This window comes from Sciurus vulgaris, assembly GCF_902686455.1.
Source record: "Sciurus vulgaris genome assembly, chromosome: 1".
In the NCBI taxonomy this organism is placed as follows: Eukaryota; Metazoa; Chordata; class Mammalia; order Rodentia; family Sciuridae; genus Sciurus; species Sciurus vulgaris.
The window spans coordinates 172,295,458-172,319,056 of record NC_136461.1 but is presented as its reverse complement, the minus strand read 5'-3'; the positions used below and the strand labels follow the sequence as shown (position 1 = coordinate 172,319,056).

General features: G+C 43.6%; 1 protein-coding gene across 2 annotated transcripts in view; it reads right to left on the bottom strand.

Annotated features, from left to right (window-relative positions):
• Positions 1–23,599, bottom strand: part of MATN2 (matrilin 2) — a 142,414-nt gene that overhangs the window by 91,059 nt on the left and 27,756 nt on the right. For both annotated transcript variants that reach the window (XM_079126176.1, XM_079126175.1), the window contains exon 3: positions 2,305–2,874. In XM_079126176.1, the coding sequence (XP_078982302.1) occupies positions 2,305–2,874 (570 nt within the window). The remainder of the gene's footprint in view (positions 1–2,304; positions 2,875–23,599) is intronic.

Genomic DNA, 23,599 nt, shown 5'->3' with positions numbered 1-23,599 from the left:
TTGCAATCAGAGCCTTACTACCATCTCCTGGCTGTTCTTGGCTGGTTTACTTGACAAGCTCGATAACCTATAAGAAGACAATGGGGTCATGGGGCCACCTGCCTGTTTCCATGAGGCTCAAAAGCAAAAACCTAAGGGAAAGTGCTTAATACACGTTGGCTACTGCGATCTTGATAAAGAGACTCAAGCCTCTTCAATACTTTCAGTACAGCAGCTGCGGTGGTTGAGCAGCTTGGCCGAGCCTGGTGGGACCTAAAAGCACAACTGTACCTCCTGCAGGGTGGATGGGGGCGGGGCCTGGTCTGGGGGTTTGGGGGATTGTTTCTCCAGCCACAGGAATGAATGGGACAGTACCAATGTTCTCTTAGAGTTTCCAGCTTGCAAGAAAGATAACAGGGGGAAAATCCAAACGGCTTTTTAATTTTGCTGCTGAACCTTAAAGCGCACAGAGAAGGATCTTCCACAGACAAGTTCACATTCACCAATACTGGGCTCAGCTTCGTTGTAGCTCCTTCACCTTATCAAATTATCTTTCCATTTGCTGATTAATCCCAAAGCAACTTTCCATTAAAATTTTCCAATACATACAGATAAACTGTCAAAAGAGTTACAGAACCAATTTCTTTTTAAAATATTTCCAGGAAAGGGGGAACATAAATTCTGCAGAAGTCATTTAAAGTCATAAACCTTAAAAATGTTTGCAGCGTGTTCTACTGATTGAAGTTTTCCAGTTGACTTAGGCCACGCCACGCCACAATAACACGGCCTCTCTGTGGCGCCAGGGAAATGGCACTTCTGAACATTTTCCAAGTGACATTGCAACGAAAAAGGTTATTTTTCCTTCATGGCATTGATTTTTAAAGTAAATCTTTTGATTCCAGAGTCAAGAAAAAAAAGGGGTCTCTGCTTTTTGAGATTTATTCTCAGTAAGAGGATTTTTTTTAAAAAAGGCACATCAAATGTTCCTCCTTTTTTTTCTCCCTGAGGCTTATATTATGCAGATCATGGGTTTGTCACATTCTTTTTTTTTTGAGGGGGGGCGGGTATCAGGGATTAACCCAGGGGTGCTTAACCATTGAGTCACATCCCCAGACCTTTATTAGCCCTTTTTTATATTTTATTTAGAGAAAGGGTCTCTGAGTTGCTTAGGGCCTTGCTAAAAAATTGCTGAGGCTGGCTTTGAATTTGTGATCCTCCTGCTTCAGCCTCCCTAGCCACTGGGATTATAGGCATGTGCCACTGCACTGGGCTGGGTTTGTCACATTTCGAGAACTGGTCCTCAGAGCCCTTCCGGGAGCAGGTCCCCCTCTGAGGGAGTTAGTGAGTAGTCTGCTCCTTAAGATCATTCTCCACTCATACTTCAGGGAAGAGTCATCATTTCAAAACAGATATTTCCTTTTATTTTCCCATCAAAGAATCATGGTGGTTGGAAGGGACAGGGGCTGCTGTGGTGGACAAGACAGGACAGGGCATTGTTTGCCAGGTCAGACACATGTTTCCGGTTGTCAGGAATGAGAGTGGAGTCTGGATGAAAAAGGGACCTTGGCCTCCTGCCCTCCCAGAAAAGGAAGAGGCAGCTGTAGAGGCAGGAAACTGGGGCAAGAGCAAGTTGACCTGCTGAGCAAAGTGGAGGCTGAGCTGGGGTTGGAGGTCACTGGGAGGAATGTGGGAAGGAGGAGAGAGAAGCAGCGTGGAGAAGAGGATTAGAAAGCAAGAGAGGGAAGAAAAACATCTTAACACAGAAGAATGCAGTTCAAGGACATGGGGAGGTATCTTCTTGCAGGAGTGGTGGGTGAGAAGTACCTGCCATCCTAACAGGTGGGAATATGCCAGGACCACATCTTGCCCACATTCCCAGGCACTGAGTCTTTTTGTCAATCGAGAAAACATCCACAGCTAGCACCATTATGGGACAAAAGTACCTTGGTACTCTACAGCATAGAAGAGAACGCCAAATTATGATTTCTGTGTTCTGTTCCCATTCTTGCTCCAATGCATGAATTTCAATGTAGGGAATGACAGGACAGCCCAATATGTTGGAGAAAATCTTTGTTTTAACCCCTTGGCCTAGGTTAGGCCCTGTGCCCTCATCTCCTGAATTATACTGTTAAAACTGCTCTTACTTATTTGTGTAATTACATGCTTCACATCTGTCTCCCTTGGCCAAAATGTAAGCCCCCAAAGAACACCGTGTCTCCCTTGTCCTTTGCTGAACACCTATTGCCAGCATAGACCCTGGGCCATGGTAGCACAGGATGAACCCTAAGGATTCCCCTAGAAGAGTCAAAGAAAGGTAGGACTTACCGCACAGCTTGTTCTGGAACACTGAGGTCAGCGACTCGATCTGGCTGAAGTTGGCCACCAGGAAGACATGGTCCTCATGGGGTTCACTCCCAATGGCCTTCAGTGTGTTAAAGTCCACTTGGCCCACACCAATGGCAAAGATCAAGATGCCTGTGTCCCGTGCCTTTGCAGCCACCTCGGCCACCGAGTCCTGGGGCCTCCCATCTGTTACAATCATTATGACTCGAGGCACATTCTCCCTCAGGGGTCGGGCCCCCTCTGCTTCTGAGAATGCAATGTTCAGAGCATACTGGATGGCCAGTCCTGTCATGGTGCCTGTGGACAGATGCCTCATCCTCTTGACAGCTCGTTCCACCTCAGACTTCCTCTTGAAGGTCTTGAGGGAGAACTCGTTCTTGACTGTGCTGCCATATTGGAGCAGGCCCACCCGGGTGACATCTGGACCAATGTCCAAGAACTGCAAGATATCCACAATGAACTCCTTGACCTTCGCATAGTCATGGGTGTTGACACTGCGGGAGCTGTCAATGATGAAGACCAGGTCTGCCCGCTTATTGTCACAGGAGCTCTCTGGGGAAAGAGAAGCAGTCAAACACTTTAGAAAAAAGTTAAGGACCTAGAGGAGATTGGCTGTTGTTGGAAATCCTGGAACTGATGATCAACTTTGAAACCCAGAATTCATCAGTTTCCTCCCTGCTTGGGGAAGTCACATGACTGTATGATGGTGACCCTTGGCTACAATCATTATTTTTTTACAAGATAAGTAAACATATTAGTTTCTAGAAAGTTACCAAAGTAGTTTTTAGGTGGGAAAACATCTGATCAGGGTCACATTTATTTTATTATTTTCTGCATGGCACATAAGCTTAGCAGGGAACTTCAGAGAATATAAAAGAAGCTTAAGATAGGGTCCAGTGTCAAATAGCTATCAGTCTACCTGGTTAATAATGGAACAACGAAAGAGTAAGTAGCATGAAACCATGGTCTTGACAAAAGATATTAAGAGAACAGGGATATTAGTGGGCTGGGGTCAAGGAGATGAGATGTGAGTGAACCGTGGGTTCTTGTGGGTGAACCGTGATTGGATTGGAGAGAAGGAACATATGTAAAGGGACATGTGAACAAAAGCCCACAATGAAATGAATGTGGTGGATAACAGAGTAAGTGATGAGACTCGGTAGTAGAGGGAATACTAGGAGTTGCAGGCAGGAATTAGTTGGAGGAGTACGCTGAGGCCAGTTATAAAGACTTTTGCGGGGGCAGTGGGGTACTGGGGATTGAACCCAGGAGCCCTTAACCACTGAGCCACATTCCCAGCCCTTTTTTTATATTTTATTTAGGGACAGGGTATCGCTGAGTTGCTTAGGGCCTTCCTAAGTTGCTGAGGCTGGCTTTGAGCTTACAATCCTCCTGCCTCAGCCTCCTTGAGCAGCTGGGATTACAGGTGTGCGCCACCTCATTGGACCAGTTAGACCTTTAAATTCAGACGTCTGTAGGTGACGCCACAGGTGATCACGTACGTAGCTTCTGTTTCCTGTAGGGAGATTACATGATGAAAGTCAACTGAGTCAGAGGTTGGGGATGTAGCTCAGTGGTAGGGCATGTGCTCACCCCGCGAGGCCCTGGGTTTGATCCCCAGCACCAAACAAACAAAAAGTCACTTGAGTCTGGCAGTGGTTCGAAAGGTGAATGATCCATACTACTGTTGCACAAATCTGGTTGAGAAAGGGACTCAGACCTCAATTTGGGAGGCAGTAGTAAACACAGAGGAGGGACCCAATCCAGCAACATGTCAAAAAGGGCACAGTTAAATTGAAAAGAGGCAAATAGGAAGTTTCTCCCTCACCATGACTACTGTTCTATGCCTTGAGCTCCTAAGCAAGATCTGAGTTCATAGATGAAATTCAGTCCCTTCCATGTTCCTGGGACAAGAATGGCATTCGATAAGAGATGAGGTCTCGCCTCAGCGGGTGGAGCTGGGCATTCCTGTTGGATTTTCTCAGATGTCATGCGCTAAGGCTTGCTATGATATGGATATAGTTTGAGTGTCTTCACCAAAGGTTTGTATGTTGAAGCTTAATTGCAATTGCAAGGGATTATGTGGGTAGAAACTTAATCAACTATGAATTTAGAAACGGGGCTTTTGGGGGTAATTAGAATTAGACTAATTAGAATTAGTCCTTAGGATAAAGCCCCCAGGATCGAATACTGGTAACTTGATAAGAAGAGGGAGAGAGACCAGAAGACACAGAGCCACATGCGTGCTCCCTATTTCTTGCTATGTGATGCCCTGTACAGCCTTGGGACTCTGCCAGCAAGAAGGTCATTACTAGCTGAAGCTCCCTGACCTTGGCACAGAACGATGAGCCAAAATATACATACTTCCTTTATAAAGCTATTCAGCCACAGGCATTTTCTTATAGTAACAGAAAATAGAGCAACACTGTCTTCACCTGGACTAGTCCTCGCCCCCACTTTCTCCATCCCCTTCCCGGACTTTGCAGCTAAATCGGGATTTGAAAGGGATTTGAAAAAGGATCCCAAATGCTTGCCCTAAATCCCAATCACCACAGCTGCAAGAAACAGAGAGAAAGCCAAAAACGAAACAGTGAAGCCAGTCATAAAAATGAAAAGTGGGAAAGGCCCATGAAGTCATCCTGTCCAAGCCAGCTTGCCAGGCTGTGACTCGTCCCTGAGTGCCTGCACACACCTCGTCACTGCAACCTCACAATTCTAACCACTTTAGAAGAGGAGGCGCCCCAAATACCAGTAGCCTGGCAGGAAACCAACCTCTGCCACATCCACATGTCCACCAGGGGCTGGAGGAATCTAAGGTGAGTTTTTCACCTTATTGCCTTTGAGGAATAAGATCAATATGAAACCTGACATTTGTAGGATTTTATTTTATTTTATTTTTTTGTGGTACTGGGGTTTGAACCCATATGCATATGAAGCAGGCTCTCTACCAACTGAGCTATATCCCCAGCTGTAGGATGTTTTAACAACATCTCCCCGGCCCCTCCAGATCACTGATAATCACAACAGCCTCATTTCACTTTTAGAATCATCTGTTGAGAAAAGAGCTGGTGCCAGGCGCGGTGGCAAACGCCTGTAATCCCAGCAGCTTGGGAGGCTGAGGCAGGAGGATCACAAGTTCAAAGCCAGCCTCAGCAACATCAAGGCCCTAATAAGCAACTCAGTGAGATGCTGTCTCTAAATAAAATACAAAACAGGGCTGGGGATGTGGCTCAGTGGTCAAGGGTCCCTTAGTTCAATTCCCAGTATCCCCCCGACACAAAAAAGAGAAAAGAACTGGTAAAATCATATCCATCAGATAGATGAAAAAAATGGAGGTCCTGAGAATCTGAACATTTTTCATAATTCAGAAGAAGAAGAAGAAATATATGGAGGGCTGGGGTTGTGGCTCAGTGATAGAGTGCTTGCCTAGCATGCATGAGGCATTGGATTCGATTCTCAGCACCACATATAAATAAATGAATAAATAAAGGTCTATCAACATCTAAAAAAATATTTTTAAAAAGAAAAAAAATATGGAAATGACACTAAAGCCCCCCTCATGGGGTAGTTGTGAGAATTAAGGAAGTGATGTGAGTGAAGAGCCAACGTATGGTAGCTGCACATGCAGACTGTCCTTCCTCAACTCCCCAAGGCTAAGTAAGAGCAGGGCTACAGCTGTAACTGTGCAGTTGATGCTGCACACAGGCACCTGCCCAAGGAGACAGGAGAACTGAGAGCCAGGTGAGACCTGAGTCCCACAGACTGAGTCTACCCTGAAAGCCTGAAGTGTGCATTTCTAATTTTCATGAAGTTGCCCATTGTCTAGCATTGGCCCTGGGCTGGAGCAATGCATGAAAGAGTCACAGGTCCCAGGAAGAAAGGGAAGAGTCAGGCACTCCCAGGAACCAGGCTGGTTCCTCTCAGGAAGCCACATGTGGGGCTGGGATTGTGGCTCAGCAGTACAGCACTCACCTAGCATTTGTGAGGCACTGGGTTCAACCCTCAGCACCACATATAAAAAAAAATAAAGTAAAGGTATTGTGTCCACTGACAACTAAAAAATAAAAATAAAAATGAATTCTAAAAAAAGAAGCCACATCTTCCCAGCCTTCTCGTCTGAACTTACTGCTGGGATAATATAGCCCCATGATTTTCACTTGCTGAGGAACAAGGACACAGTTTAGATGGTGCCAAAAAGGAGGATATTAAAAGTAAAGGCTCTTTTCTTTTTCTTTTTTTTTTTTTTTGGTATTGGAGATTGAACCCAGGGGTACTTAACCACTGAGTCGAGTCACATCCCCAGTCCTATTTTCAAAATTTTTATTTTGAGACAGGGTCTCACTAAGTTACTTAGGACCTCGTTAAATTGCTGGGATTATAGGTATGTACCACTGTGCTTGGCTTAAAGGCTCCTTTGTGTGGATCAAAGACTTAGGCACTAGAACAGAGACCCTGTGCCTAAAAGAAGAAAAAGTAGGCTCAAGTCTTCATCCTATAGGCTTAGGATCTGACTTCCTTAACAAGACTCCTAAAGCACAAGAAGTAAAATTAAGAATCAATAAGGGGGATGGATTCAAACTAAAAAGCTTCTTCTCAGCAAAGGAAACAATCAATATAGTGAAGAGAGAGCCTACAGAATGTGAGAAAATCTTTCTCACAGGCACCTCAGATACAGCACTAATCTCCAGATATACAAAGAACTCAAAAAACTTAACACCAAAAAAAACAAATAACCCAATCAATAAATGGGGAAAGGAACTGAACAGACACTTCACAGAAGAAATACAATTGATCAACAAACATGAAAAATGTTCATCATCTCTTGCAATTAGAGAAATATAAATTGAAACTACTCTAAGATTTCATCTCATCCAATCAGAATGGCAATTGTCAAAAATACAAGCAATAATAAGTGTTGGCGAGGATGTGGGGAAAAAGGGACACTCATACATTGCTGGTGGGACTGCAAACTGGTGCAGCCACTCTGGAAAGCAGTATGGAGATTCCTTAGAAAACTTAGGAATGGAACCACCATTTGACTCAGCTATCCCATTCATCAGTTTTTACCCAAGGGACTTAAAGTCAGCATACTACAGTGATGCAGCCACATCAACGTTTATAGCAGCTCGATTCACAATAGCTAAACTATGGAACCAACATAGATGCCCTTCAAGAGATGAATGGTACATATACACAATGAATTATTACTCAGCCTTAAAGAAGAATGAAATTATGGCATTTGCAGGGAAATGGATAGAACTAGAACTATCATGCTAAGTGAAATAAGCCAATTCTGCCCCCCCCCCCAAAAAAAAAAAAACAAGGGCCATAGGTTTTCTCTGATAACCAAATGCTGATCCATTGTGGAGTGTGGGTAGGAAAGAATGAAGGAACTTTGGATTATGTAGAGGGGAAGGAGAGGAGGGATGGGGCAGTGGAGATGGGAAGGACAGTAGAATGAGACAGACATTATTACCCTATATACATGTATGATTACACTACTGATATGACTGCACCATGTACAACCAGAGGAATGAGAAGTTATGTTCCATTTGTGTACAATGTGTCAAAATGCATTCTACTGTCATATATTATCAATTAGAACAAATTTTTTTTAAATTTTAAATATTTTTTAAAAAGGTTCCTTTGAAAGGAGGAAGGTATACAGAGGTACAGCCCCCTGAGAACTCTTTTCTTCTGGAGATCCTTGGAAGCAGGAAGTTCTCCCCCAAATGGGATTTTTATTACAGATTTTAGTCATGGTATCAGTATTCCACCAAGCATCACAACTGATTTAAAGGGAAGCCTGGAAAGTCCACATGGAATTATGTGCTAAACTGGATTAGTTCCCATGAAAACAAATGGGCAGTTTCCACAATGTCTGGACATTTACAAAAAATACCACAAAGGTTCAAAATGTTGTTGGAGGTTCCAAGCAAGTTTTTCCCAGATGGTTCTGAGTTGAGACCATGAAGTCCTGGCAGCCCAAGTGACCGAGTTTTCATCAAGAAAACTTTAGGTCCCTGGAGGGCTCAGAGTCACACGTCAACTTGTCCCTGGAAGGGCTGATTCAGTGATTCTCAAACTGGAGTATTCATCTCAAGCCCCTGGAGGACTTTTTCAAAGCTAAGATCAATGGGCCACACCTCCAGAACTTCTGATTCAGTAGGTCTTGGATGGCAACTAAAAATTTGCACTTCTAACCCAAATTATGGTGTGAAGTAGATGCTGTTGATCCAGAGAACACACTCTGAAGGAAATAGAGATCTCTGGGGAAAAAAAAAAAAAAAAAAGAAGTTCTGAAAATTCTTGACCTCACTATCTCATTGTGAATTTCCCAAAGACAGAAACTAGCCTCATTTATCTTTTTAGTCCTATGGTTGGAAGCACAGCTAAGTCTTCAGTCAATGTTTCTAGAATTAAATTGAATTCTGGGTGATAGAAAAAGCTTTAGGTAGAAGGGATTGAGTCAGAGCAGTCAGTCTGAGGAAACAATGACAATCACAAAGTCAAAAAGTTCTAGGTGTAAGTCCTGCTAATGTGATCATAGATTTTAGGACCCAAATATTTACCATTTTATGAGCATAATCATTTTAAAACTTTTGGTTCATGAAATCATAGACTAATAAAATCTCAGAGCTGGAGGGGTTCAAATAGAGTCTAATTCATTCACTTTACTGAGGCTCAAAGAGGTAACTGTACCTGTGCAAGTCCTCATGGCTTATTATGTCACATCTGGGACTTAGAGAAGTGTCTTTCCCACCATTCATGGCAGGTGCCTTTGGATAATTCTCAATGTAATTAGCATTATGATATAAAATTTCCAAATATTTGGGAGCACTCTGAAATATTTTCTGTGAGGAGTCTTACAGGGCAAGAAATGTCTCTTGCCCTTCCAGAGAAGGGGCACTTGAGCCAGGACAATTTATCTGAGCCTTAGTAAAGTGAATGAGTTGGGTTTTATTTTAATCCCTCCAGCTCTAAGACAATTTTTAAATATATTTCAGTTGTTCACTTAGTTTATTATGTGGTGCTGGGGATTAAATCCAGGGCTTCACATGTGCTAGGCAATTGCTCTACCACTGAGCTACGACCCCAGCCCTCTAAGATAATTTTAAGCAACATTTCTACTCCAGCAGGATGACAATGTGCAACCTCAGAACTATTTCTTCCTCTCAGGGCTGCAGCTTGTCACCAATCAGCCTCCCCCACTCTGGCTAAATTCACTCATGACTGTGTGGTAGCATAGTAAATATTTGGTTTCATCTGCCTGGGGAGATCAGGGCATGTTTGGAATAGAAAGGAATCAGAATCTCTATAATGAGAGTAAAATAATTTCATTTGGAGGAGACTCCAAAGTCCTAAGTGAAATATCAGTGAAATCCTGTGATCTCAGTACAAGTTCAACTTCTGCCACTTTCTGTGCAAATAGTCTTGAGCATTTCCTTAACCTCTTTGACCTTCAGTCTCTTCCTCTGTAAAACGGAGAATAACAACCCATAAGACTGAGAGAGACTTGAAGAGAATACAGTACTAATGTGTAGATCATATTTACTGAGTATTTGATAGGTGCTAGAACTTTTCTGAAAGGCATTATGTGTGTTGGCTTATTTATTGTTTGCATCCACCTTAGGGAGTAGGTTGTTACTGTCTCCACTTTACATTGGGACTCAGTGAGTATAGAGGGTAAAATAACTTACCCAAGGTCTCCTGCCTAGGAGCTTGGATCTGAACCCATCTTGTCTGGCTCTGCTAGTGTAAATGGCTAATGGGCCACATTCTTACCTACTAAGCCACACTCATACTGGATGTGAAAGATTTTCTTTCTTTTTTTTTTTTTTAAATACCGGGGCTTGAACTCAGGGGCATTTTACCACTGAGCCACATCCCCAGCCCCTTTTTATATTTTTTCATTTAGAGACAGAGCCTCACTAAGTTGCTTAGGGCCTCACTAAGTTGCTGAGGCTGGTTTTGAACTCACAATCCTCCTGCCTCAGCCTCCTGAGCTGCTGAGATTACAGGTGTGCACCACCATGGCTGGCAGATTTTATTTAGACCTTCTATTCCCAGAATCCTCAAGATGCAGCAGGATTGCCTTGGCTCTTTGGGGTCAGTTCTCTCCTTGCCTGGAATCAGGACCTGAGAGATGTGGCCTAAACTCGCCTCCTTCCCACAAAGTGTTTTTCCCCTCACTAAATGCCTATTTGTGTTTCTTTTAACTTAAAATGATGAAAACAGATGCTTGCCTCCCTGAATATCAGCAGCCCAGTAACTCAGGCTGCTGGCTATTCACATCCTCACTCACTTGACAACAGCTGATTGAGAACTTACCAGTTAGGTGCAAGTTCCTATGGGAGCCTGAAGATGGCACAGGTGTGATGGAAAGACAGGGGCCACCGATCTCTGAAGGATTGTGGAGAAGCAGAGGAATACAATCTGGACAACGGGTAATGCCTAGGGAAATGGACCTCAGAAAAACGCGATGCTTCATATCAGTTCCTAGTCAGTTCCCACCAGCAGATGGTTTGTGGGCGCTCACCAAGAGAACCGTGAAAAATGTAATGATACAAGTAAAAAAACCAACAGTGTCTGGAACCGTGGTGGAGTGAGTGGATTAGGAACTAGAGTATGATTTCCAGGCAGCATTAATGGCCTGCTTGAAGGTGGTGATTGTGAGACATGTGCACTGCGGAGACATTTAGCTGCACAGGGACTGGGTGGATGGGTAGAGGGACAGCAGGCAAAAAGTTGTATTTAACCGGGTTATCAAGATGAACCAGAAAGGTCTGTAGTTGACAGGATGACTACAGTGGTTTTCCATGGTATTTAAGCTGCAGAGGGGCTGGGGTTGTGGCTCAGTGGTGAAGCACTCACCTGGCACATGTGAGGCACTGGGTCGGATCCTCAGCACCACAAAAACATAAATAAAATAAAGGTATGCATCCATCTACTACTAAAATAAAACAATAAAAAGCTGGGGAAGTGGGGATTAGAGGAAACAAGGGATCAAAGGGAGGTGGAAAGATAGCAGGATAAATGGATCCAAAGTCCAGATAAGTCACAGAATTATTAGAGTTGATAGACCGGGTGGGCTAGAAAGATAAGAGGTTCCAATTGAGATTAGGAAGAGATTGCAGTCACTGTAATCGCAGGGTCAAGGTAAGAGAAGTAAACAGCTGAGATCAGGTGCAGGGCAAGGATATTGCAGAAAAGAATGTCAAAGCTATTGCAGGATGATTCATATGGGTATTGAGATCACCAGCAATGAGAACAGGCATACCGCTGCAGAAAGTGGGGTTGAGCCAAGAGCGACAAACGGTCTTATAACCAGGAATAACCAGAGGGATTTTTTAATTACTTAAGATTGACCAGATACTCTGTGTAACTTGATTAAAAATATGATTAAATTTCATAAAGGGACAGAGAAAAAACTACCTTATTAGAGTTTCAAAGGGACACTGGAGAGAAAAGTTAAAGCTGCTTTATGATGAAAGAGAGAGAGACACACACACACAAAGACAGAGAATCATTACAAACCAGCAGGAGTTTAAGGAGCTGGGGGTAGGGGACATGAAAAAATTGTTATTCCTGGATGGAACAGAGAAGGAAAATCCAGGGAGATGTATACTTTGGATCTCAACAAGGCACATGATTGACTGGTGAGACAGAAATGTAGGTTCCACTTCCGTAGAACAACTAGGCAGAGTGCTAGGTAGAGCCTGTCATTGAACAAATGATGCCTACTGTGTGTCAGGCTCTGGGGATACAGTGCAGGAAAAGACTCAATTGTGACAGTCACACAGTCAAATAATAACAGGACACAATGAAGCAGACAGACTAGAGGGATCAACACAGTGCGCTGCTATTGGTAAATTTAAATATATCAAGCCGACCTGGAAAGAGGTCTCCAGGGAGAAGTGGAGGAGAGGTTGGAAGGGAGTGAAGAAAGAAGAGAGGGAGAAAAGATGACTAGTTCATGGTACAGGTACTCAGGCTTTAGGACAAGCTTAGCAATGCCCCTTTTGTTTGTTGATTTTTGCACCTAGCAAACATTATTATTTAGTTCTGGCCTTTCTCCCTCAGCTTGGACTCTGCCTGAGGATCCTTTCAACACTACACACCAGGTACCTTCAGGAAATCTATCAGAGTTGGCACATGAGATGAAATCATTTTGCCAAACTTGCTTTAGAGTCTTTTACTCTACAAACAAAAGCTAAAGTATTCAATTTTACCCATTTTTACGAAACCAAATACAAGTAAATTAGCTCATCATACATCTGAGACACTAAGTGGTAAATTACTTCTTCAATGAGATATAAGAAGGGCAGGCAGACAAGACTGGCCATGTCAACAGTCTGCACATGAGCTTCCAGAAAAAGCCACACTTAATGACAGAGGGCTGCTAGGTAGGCACAGAGTCAGAGAAACAGAAACACTGCAAGGAAATGTTCTCCTTTAAGTGTGAAAGTGGTATGGATCCTCTATTATAAGAATCTAAATAAGGGGAAATTATACCTTATGAACATTTGACTTGCATGCATTGACTATATGGGCTTGTCAAAGATAGATGGAGAGACAGACAGGCTGACAGCAAAGACGACCACATAACATAGCACTGTGACCCTACCCACTATTGTACTATGAACATGTACCCACAGATGCTTGGGATATGGACCCTTCTGCCATCTCCCCAATCCCACGCCACCATGTGGTTCTGTCCCATGTGCCTTCAGACCGTCACTAGCTGTCAGGACTTATAAACGATTTAAAGGATATTTCAGAGGTAATTTGGACCATCTTTGATTTTTGTCCCCAGTGCCACCTGAGCTGCAATTCCCCTGTAGTTAGGGCACTTGATTAGGGTGTTATGGACCTTGGCCAGGCCTGGAAAGCTCATAATCAATTCTTCCCTCTCCAATTCCCTTATTAGTCAGTCACCAGCTGCTGCGTTACATCACACCAGGCACTGTGCAATGAGTTGAGGAGCTGTGGCTTTCTTTGAATCAGCTCATGCTCTGTTCACATCTTCCAAAGAACCACTGGGGAATATCCTGAAAACTTGGTTATATTATATTAGGGAGACACCCTGAACTACTTAATGGTCTAGGACATATCTTGGACTTATTAGCAAATTGTTTCCTACTGGGTAACTTTCCAAATGTTTTTCCAAATTCTAGGGTAGGCATTTGTGCTTCTCTCTATGTACAATGCTGGGAGGAATCGTTAATAGACCGAAAAATAGAATCAGAATGAGAAGGCATTTCTGAGGGCTGGAATAATGAGTCAAAACTAACGAGATGAAATCCAATTGGTATAAATGGCAAGCACTGCAACAAGGCTCAAAAATCAACTGTATAAACCTCAGGAAGGGAGCATCTGGATTGACAGCTGGACACAAGATAAAATCAGGAGCCAAGATGGTCAATCCAAGCCTGAACGTAGCTCCTCACACCTGCAGCCCTGCACTGACGGAAGTCACCTCAATCAATACTGGCTTTAGGATCAAAGTTTATCCACAGGATTTCCACCACCCACAGACTGAAGGGGCTATGGAAAGAAAACAGTGACCTCCAGATGACATTTTCCAATAATGTTATTAGATCCCTCCCAATCTCAATGCCCCAATTTTCTCATCAATGGCCTTCCTGGCCCAGAAAAAAGAGACTCCCTTGACAAAAGAGGCCTTAGTCTTCCTACCTTCATATTAGAACTTCCCTGTCAATGACTATTTTGATGAGTATCATTGATCCAAATCCAACAGCTGGATCTGATAGCTGTAAGTCCCCAGGACAAATAAGACTCAGGAAACTGTTTGATCAAAGCCACCATCAGGGCTGGGGATATAGCTCAGTTGGTAGAGTGCCCTGGGTTCAATCCCCAGCACCAAAAAAAAAAAGCAAATCACCATCAGCAAGGTCGCTGATGTTCAGAGGAGGATGAATTCAGGAACTTATCAGCATCCTTGAACAGTCCATGCTCCCTGCCCTCTACCTCCTACCCCACAATGCCCAACAGCCTGCCTGTAGCTCCCTGCACTTCATCCTCTCTGCTCAGGATGCCCTCAGCTGCCTTTTCAGTTTAAGACTTAGCCCTGTGTTTACCTATCTTGAACACCTTTTCCAGTGAACCTCCAATAACCTAAACGACCCTCCTCTGAGCCCTCTGTACCTGCTGTCCACCTCTGCTGAGCATTTCCCCAGTATCTCATCCATGGAGCTACCTAGCTACATGCAGTGTCTTCTACGAATCCCTAGTACCCAGCATGGCACCAGGTACCTAAAAACCCTAATCTGGGTCTTTGCTTATTCCCTTTGGTGTTATATGTTAGTATGAAGAGACCGGAGGCAAGGAAGAGGGAAGCTGCCGATAGCCCTCCATGAACTGGGATAGACTGAGAAAGTGGATCACTGGAAGTAAAATCAAGAACAGACTATGCCAGGGATCCTCAATAGCTTAATGCACCAGAAACACCTGGTGTACTTATGTAAAATGTGGAATCCTGGCCAGTACGCTAGACCCAGTGAATCAGAATCCCTGGGGGTGAGGCCCAGAAATCTGCACTGGTAATTTCTCCAGGTGTTTCTTAGGCATAAGAAATCTGAGAACTCTGTCCCTAGGGACATGTGAACCTGAAAGACCACCCGCCAACAGTCTAAAAGAGAAGACAGTGGCAGGATGCCCCATTCCTGTGTCTCAGCAACCTGTCCTCATAACCAGGAATGGGATGACCCAAATCCTGGCATTTCTCATGTCCCCCAATGTGAACATTCTGTTCCATGGTTGGATCGTGTGCATGAAAGATATGTCTGATATCCAGTTAAGTTCAGACAATAAAGAAATTAGGCACCATTATTGCCCTGCAATTACAGATGAGAAATCTGAGACTCAGGTTAAATAGCAAGTCCATGGTCAGGAGGCTGATGGAAGATGGTGGGAAAGGAACTTAAAACCCAAGTCAGTCTGCTATAACAACTCCATTTTTAGCATTTGCTCTGCAGTAGGTGACCTTGCTGGAAGCATTTCTTTTCAATAGAGCAATGTTCAAGAGAAGAGCCTCCTTATCCTCCCAGTTACCAGACAACACATTAATTGGCATCTAGGACCAGAATGAGATCCAGGAGATCAAGTGTACCTCAAGACACACTCTCCCAAGGACAAATGTCCCCACTTCACCCTCTGTCCCAGGTCAGTGCATGGAAGGAATCACTGGGCCTTAGGCCCCAGTGACTCACCTGTGGCACCTTCAAGAGCCCCAAAATGCCTGCTAATCACTTGGTAGTGACTTAATGTACCGTTTTGTCACCCCACAAATGTTTATGGTATTCACTGTCTATAAGCCCCACCCAACCAGATGAGGTCCCAACAGGGCCTAATTCATCTTTGTTTTCATGGATGCCTGGCACATAGAAGGTAGTGAATTGAAGGCACTATGGACAGAACACCGTGCCTGGTGATGTGGGGTGTTGACATTTCAAAGACACAGCCTTTGGCCTCAGGAAGCTCTTAGTCCAGGGAGTCACTGAGACAAGTATTCAGGTGATTGCAGAGGAAGGGAGGGTGAGATGAATTATCATTCAATACATATAATACATGCTTACCCAGAACAGTCTAACCCTACATCACAAAGAACAGTCACTAAAGATAGTACTTCTGAGTGAGGGCACATGGCCCAACACAGATACACAGCAAACACTCTACTTTTGTAGATGCTGAGGCTACAAGCCGTAATACACATCCAGATGGAGGTGATTTCCATGGTCAGCCCCACACACACCCTGCTTCCAAGGCTGGATGGAGGAAAGAATAGGAGGAAGACAGCTGGGGAAGGGGATGTTGTGGCAGCCAGGCTCCCTGTTCTGCCAGACTCCCCAGTTTTCTTCTCCATGTTCAGGATGTTTGCTGTCACAGGCCCTTTGTCCCTCTGAGCTGTGTAAGCAGCTGTAAATGGCATTCAAGGTGCCACGGCCCATGTGCTTCCCTCAAGAACCCCTGAGAGGGCTGGAGATATAGTTCAGTGGGTAGAGTGCTTGCCTTGCAAGAAGTAAGGCCCTGGGTTCAATCCCCAGCATGGCAAAAAAAAAAAAAAAAAAAAAAAAGAACCCCTGAGAAGTGGTCTGAATGTCAACCTTTATTAAGTTCTTTCTGACATCTACAAGTGGAACCCAAGTTCACAGACAAAAGTTGAGATTTCAGAATTGCCAAGTTTTCTCTCTGTGAACTTGAACCAGTTATTACCAACAACAGCTGGTGCAAAGAGATGAGCTTGTCAGGAGAGATTCTCCCTAAATGGACCTTCTTGGTCATGGAGATACGCATAAGAAGTTTCTATGCAAAATACGCTTGGCGATGTCATGGATTGTTTTTGTTATTGTTTTATGAAGGTTCTCACAAATGGGCCCATGTTCTTTGAGTAGCAATGAAGCTCCATAAAGCAGAGACATGGGCCAGAGGGGCCCTGAGGGATCCAGGGTTGACACCAGCTCAAATTTCAGTTGTCCCTCCTGACTGTCATAAATTCCTTCCAAGGCCCTCAGGGAGTATGCACCAATAAGCCAGCAAAATGGAAAAGGAAAAAAAAAAAAAAAAAAAAGGAAAAACATGCCACATCACACCAGTCCTCCTCTAGTAACTGTTACATGAGCTGAAAGAAAGGAGGCATCGTATGAGGCTCAACAACTGTGGTTTCCAGAACCCTGGAGAATTTTCTTTACAAGACAGCCAGAGAGAAGACTGCCCCAGTTTAGCCCTGGAGAAAACAGTTTCCAATGAATTGAATTTCCTCACAAGGTAAAGCAGTTTGCTCAAGCCTAAAAATGCCCCTTGTGTCCTCTCTCAGAGTTTGCTACACAAACAGGCTCTCTCTGAATCGATAAAAAGAAGTATAAATGAGCTCTGAAATAGCCAAGGTGAGCTTTCCACATATCGAAAACGTTAGTACTCCCTAACCAAACCTTTCACTATTTCTCTTCCTTTCTCAAATTGAGAAATGACATGTATTCAAATTACAATAGCCATACATGCACGAACACCATCCCCTAAAAAGAGATGGTACAGAAGGCACTAGGAAACAATTAGGTGACTTTTGCTCTCTGCAAAGTAAAGAACAGAGTAAGTGGTTTTCAAAAGCAAACTGGCATTTACCCACAGGAGTGTTTTAACTTAATAAATTGAGCAATTGCCTCATCTGCTTTCTGAGAGTTCAGCAAATGGAAGCCAGAAGCAGAGCAGAGAACGCCTGTGAACAGCAATGCAGGGCGGAGAGGTGACAGGCAGGAAGAGGGAACCCGAATTATCCCACCTCACTGGATGCAAAGTCTTGGTGTCCCTTCCCTGCAAGAAGGGGGTGCAGGTGTGCACAGAAGTAGGTTATATGGGGCAGAAGGCAGCAAAAACAAAGTATGTCTTTGGAGACATTACGCTCATCATTTCCATTTGATTGCATTGAACGAACAACGAGTACGAAATCCCCCCTTTGTGCCAGGTGCTAGGAATACAGCATGAGGACCAGTCTCACACAGGGAGGAGTCCACTGCCTACTAGAGAAGATAGACTCGAAGACTCATAAAAGGTGTGAACAACTAAGGTTCAAAGCAATGCACTGACCCTGAATCGGGCTCAGGCAGGGGCGTGGGGGTGTCCTGAACAAGGTGAAATTATCATATTGCAACATTCTATTATGATAGGATGAGCAGGCATTGACCAGACAGAGTCTTGGGTGGGCATTTTAGGCAAAGGGCCTTATGAGGAGAGGCCTATAGGACAAACAAGAGTGGGACACACAAGGACACAGGTGGCTGCAACCAGTGTGGTACACTGGATCCTGAGGGACAAGATGGGGATGGCAGAGTTGTGTGGGGAGGGCTGCAGGCGCCTCCTATGTCCACTTAGACTTCATTAAGGAACATGTGGGGAGCCATGAAGGGTTTTAAATCAACCTCGGGGGCTGGGGTTATGGCTCAGGGGTAGAGCGCTTGCCTGGCATGTGTGGGGCCTAGGTTCAATCCTCAGCACTGCATAAAAATAAATAAAAGATCCATCAACAACTAAAAAATATTTTTTAAAAAAATCAGCCTCCTTTGGAGCAGATTCCAGCGGCTCCTGGCTCAGCCCCCTGACTCCAATCTTCTCCACACCTGCCCACCTCCAGGCCTGCCTGCCCCTACCACACTACCCTGGCATTCCCTCCCATCCAGGTCCAGTCTTGTGTCAGGTGCAAATTAACATCTCCCTGGGTACAAACTCCTAGAGAAGGCACCAGAGAGAATTTAAAGAAAACTCCTTCAGGAGTGAGACGTCTGTTCTTGGTTATCTCACCCCAAAGTGAGCCTACCCAACAGACAGGGGCAGACAGACACAACAGGGCATGCTCAGTCCTCTTCGTGAATCTCACCTGAAGACCTCGTCCCCCTCAAGCCTTGTGAAAGTAGGGTCAACCGTCCTCTGATCCCCTAAACCCTCTGCATGCCTACCTACACCCACCCCTCTCTCTACGGGCCCCTGGGTGCCTAGCTTGCACGCATACCCCAATTTATTTGAAACTTGTCCTCTCTCCACTTTGATACAGTGCTTCATTTCCTCCCTCCTTGCTTCACTTGGCTTTGGTTTCAACTCCCTAAACACACTGGGACCGTAGATCATACAGAAGGAGAACGACCGAGCCAGCGATTTGTTCCTGCGTCACTCAGTGCTTGAGCAAGCTTGCCATCGTGGACTCCAGTAAGCTTGACGCCCAATGCTGGGGTTGCCATGGAAGCCAGAAACAACATTTCAGGAATCCCCACAGCCCTGGTGACTTTGGTTTCTAAGTTGTTCCACAAAAAAGACTTTATTGCAACTAATCATTAAGTTGAAGATTAGTTAACAAGATAGCAAATTAATGAGCTGAAATGGTATTTCTTCAAGACTCAAGAATTATAAAGCACTTAGGATTTGCAAGTTTTAAAGCTGAAAAGGGACTTTAAAGACAAGATTCCGTTTCCCTATGCTACAAAAGGAGAATGCAGGTCATGCTGGGTTATGATGGTACAGCTCCCAATCCCCAGCCTGCCACATGTCCCCCATGCCACAGATTCTCTACCCTGAGCAAGTCACTTGTTCTCTCCAGTCTTCAGTTTCTTCTTTTGCAAGATGGGGACAATAATTGCACCTGCCTCATAAGGTTTTCACAAGGATTAAATGAGACGACATGTGTAAAGTACTTAGAATGGTGCTTGGCACAAAGTAGGGGTTAATCATTTATTATTGTTATTATTTCCACATGGTATTGCATTATTTTAGTCGGCTTTTTCCCTGCTGTTACTAAAGGACATGACCAGAACAACTGTGGAGAAGGAAAAGTTTATTTAAAGGCTCATGGTTTCAGAGGTCTCAGCTCTATCATGGTGGAAGAATATGGTGGAGGGAAGCAGCTCACCTGATCATCAAGAAGCAGAGAGAGTCTCCATTTGCCAGATACAAATATACACCCAAAGCCACGCCCCAGTTCCCACCTCCTCCAGCCACACCCCACTACTTCAGTTACCACTCAGTTAATCCCTCTCAGGGGATTAATTCACTGATCGAGTTAAGACTTTCACAACCCAATCATTTCTCCTCTGAACCTTCTTACATTGTCTCCATGTGAGCTTTTGGGGGACACCTCACATCTAAATAACATGTATTAAGGATCCTATGGAACAACATTTGGAAGAGACATTTCCAGAATAGGAGTCAGATTATTCATTCTGATTCCTGCCCTGCCACCAACTAGGTAACATTGGCCACATTTTTTTTTTTTTTGGGGGGGGGGCTATATCATTTTTTATTTTCATTCTCCTTTCCTATAAAATGAGAGAGTTGGATTCAATATGCCATGGTTCTTTTTTTTAGCTTAGTATGTATAATTCTAAATAAGTTCAAGAGAGAGTTGTTTCTCAAACTTTACAAATGATTATATTCATATTTATAATGATAGCTAATATTTAGCAAGCAATGGGTATGTATCACCTGAATACTAAATGCTGTATATGCACCGACTCGGTGCTCCTCATGACAACCCAGTGTCCCCATTTCACAGGTGGGAAACTGAAGCTCTGAGAGGGTAATCTGCCTAAGGTCCCCCAGTAAGTGGTGGAGGCAGATTTGAATCCAGGGAACTGACTCTAGAATTCATTCGCATCTACAGGAAACAAGAGACACACACGCACAGCTAGGCAGATTACAACTTGCAGAACTTTAGATATGTTAACGTTCCCCAGTTGTAACTAGGATACTCTGCAGGCTGTATCCATAAATTCCAAGCAACCTGGTACTGTTCAGGTACCAGGGGCAATGTTCTCCACCACGCTCCAGAGGTTATTCGACTCCACCTTCGTCCCTCACCTGGCAACAGCATCCGCCTCCTCCCCAGTGTTTGCCTCCCTCACTTGATATAAAGCCCCTCAGCTCCATAGCATGCTAAGGAAAATAAGAGCCATTCAGAAGGAAAGGCAGCACCATCTCACTAATATGTGGATCTAAGACATCAAACTTGGGAACAGTGAACGGCTCATGTGATCAGTTTCATAAAGAACTGATTCAACGACTGGTACTTTCTTTAAGATTGAAAAAGAAAAACTACTCATATTTAAATTTGAAAAATAGTAATATTATTAGTACATGCCATCTCTTCATTCATTCAGTACATATTTATTGAGAGGTTACTATGCCAAAGTCTTTGATCCAGAAATGAAATGACCTAATTCCCAGTTTCAAAAATCTCACGATAGAGTGAGATTCGTTAACATTACTTTGCAACTTTCCAACTGTTTTGATTGGTTTGGTTTTTTTAATAACAGCAATAGCATCTGGTGAGTGCTGCCTCTGTGCCAGGCCCTTTATATGCATTATCTCATCGCATCCTCATTACTATGCTGGGAGGTAGGTCCCATTACCAACCCCATTTTACAAATGAAATGATGGTAAGTTCAGAGTGGTTAAGCTACTTACTCCTGGTCACACAGCAGACAGCCAGAATTCAATCTTGTCAAAAGTTAGCCATGTCCATTTTAAAAACCAAGCTAACCAATGTGGTGGCAGGTATGGAAAAGTTCAAGAGCCAGGGCTGACTGAAAGCTCAGTGAGAAAATAGGGTAATGAGACTCTCAGGAAAAAGGAAGCCAGCAGAGGCTTCCCTGTGGAACAAAAGGATCTCCACTGAGAAAGAACAGTTCAGGACACCATACTGTATTTACATGAAATGAACACAGGGCCATGTCTGCCTGCTGAACTTTAAACCTGTAAATCAAGCTGCCAGGAGCGTCTTTAAGTGTCCCGCAGGCAATGCAACTGAACAGAGTTTGATCTGCACACAAGGCAGTCAGTGAAAGATTGTTGGAATGAATAAAAATTTTACTGCTGTGGTTGTGTGTGGCATTTTATGTTGCAGCAGCTTGCAAACAGGGATGGTGTCCATCTCATTGTGTCTGGTGCTGGCCTCGGCCAGGCGGATGACTTTGCTCCAGCCCTGACTAAGATCTGCCACTGGCTGTGATGGATCATCCACGTGAGGACAGACCTTGTGATAGGAGGAAAAAGGGTCTCCTTGGGACTTGGGAGACTCGGTCTAAGCCCTGGACTGCTGCTAGACCTTCATTTCACCTTGGACAGGTAACAATATCTCTGGGCACTGACTCTTTCATCCTAGCTTCCTAACCTTTATTTGTAACAGGGACTCCGATGGCAGTCTGGCAAATCCCATGACACCTTCTCAGAAGAGAACATTAGAATACCTAAGATAATATTCAACACCCACTAGGATGGCTATTTTTTTAAAAATGCAAAATAACAAGTATTGGTCAGGATGTAGAGAACCTGGAAATCGTGTGCATTGCTAGTAAGAATGAAAAATGGCACAGTCACTATAAAAAAGTTTGATAGTTCCTCAAAAAGTTAAACATAGAATTGCCACATTTCCCAGCAAATCTTCACCTTGGCATATATCCCTGAAAGCAGGGCCCCAAAACGATACTTGAACCCCATTGTTCATAGCGGCATTATTCATGATAGCTGGATGCTGAAAGCAACCCAGGTGTCCCCAGGTTAGATGAATGGGTGAGCAAAATGTGACATGTACATACAATGGAATGTTATTCAGCCATAAAAAGAGTGAAATTATGGTACATGCTACAACATGGATGAACCCTGAAAATATCACACTACATGAAAAGAGCTAGACACTAAAGGCAAATGTTATAAAGTCCATTTATATGAGGTACTTAGAATCAGCAAATTCAAAGAGATGGAAAGTAGAATAGAAGTTACCAGGGGAAAGAGGTTGGGAAAATGGGGGGGTCAATGCTTACTAGGTATGAAGTTTCAGTTTCAGATGATGAAAAAATTCCAGAAAACAGACAGTGATGATAGTTATACAACACTGAACGTACTTAACAAGGTCAAACGTATAGTTATAAATGTTAAAACGATCAATTTTATGTTATGCATATCTTACCACAATAAATGAGCAAATAAATAAATGCAAATGATTAGAAAGGAGGCCAATTATTTAAGCTACAGTAATCGATATTGAAAAAAGCAAATCTGGGATATAGTAATATATGTACTTTTTTAAAATGACATAATAGGATCAAAAGGTGTGTCTTCTAAGCTGGGCGTGGTGGTCCACACCTAAAATACCAGCAACTCGGGAGGCTGAGGCAGGAGGTTCACCAAGTTCAAGGCCAGCCTGGGCAACTGAGCAAGGCCCTTAGCAACTTAGTGAGAACTTGTCTCAAGATGAAAAATAAAAAATAACAAAAAAAAGTCTGTGATGTGGCTCAGTGGTAAAGCACTCTGGGTTCAAGCCCCAGTACAAAAAAAAAAAAAAAAAAAAGAGAGATAGAGAGAGAGAGAGATGAATCTCCTAACTAGTAGAATTTTGAAGTAGTGGTGAGTATAAACAGTATTCTGCATTATCTCTGATACCTGTAATGTGCCATGAAAATGCATGTGATTTTTTTTTTTTTAATCAAAATTTTTTTGTTGTTGTTATTGATAGACCTTTATTTTTTATTTTTATGTGGTGCTGAGAATCAAACTCAGTGCCTCACACATGCTAGGCAAGGGCTCTACCATTGAGCTATAGCCCCAGCCAACACATGCAATCTTTATTGGTGACTAAGTACTGCTAATACCTCTGAAGTTTGTTGCTTACAATTTAACAGAAGGAGTACTAAAATGCATTTAGAGGTTAGTGAAAATTATGTAATTTTTCCCATCTAAATTATGGACCTACTAAAGTCTACCAAGGGCTCTCTGGGTC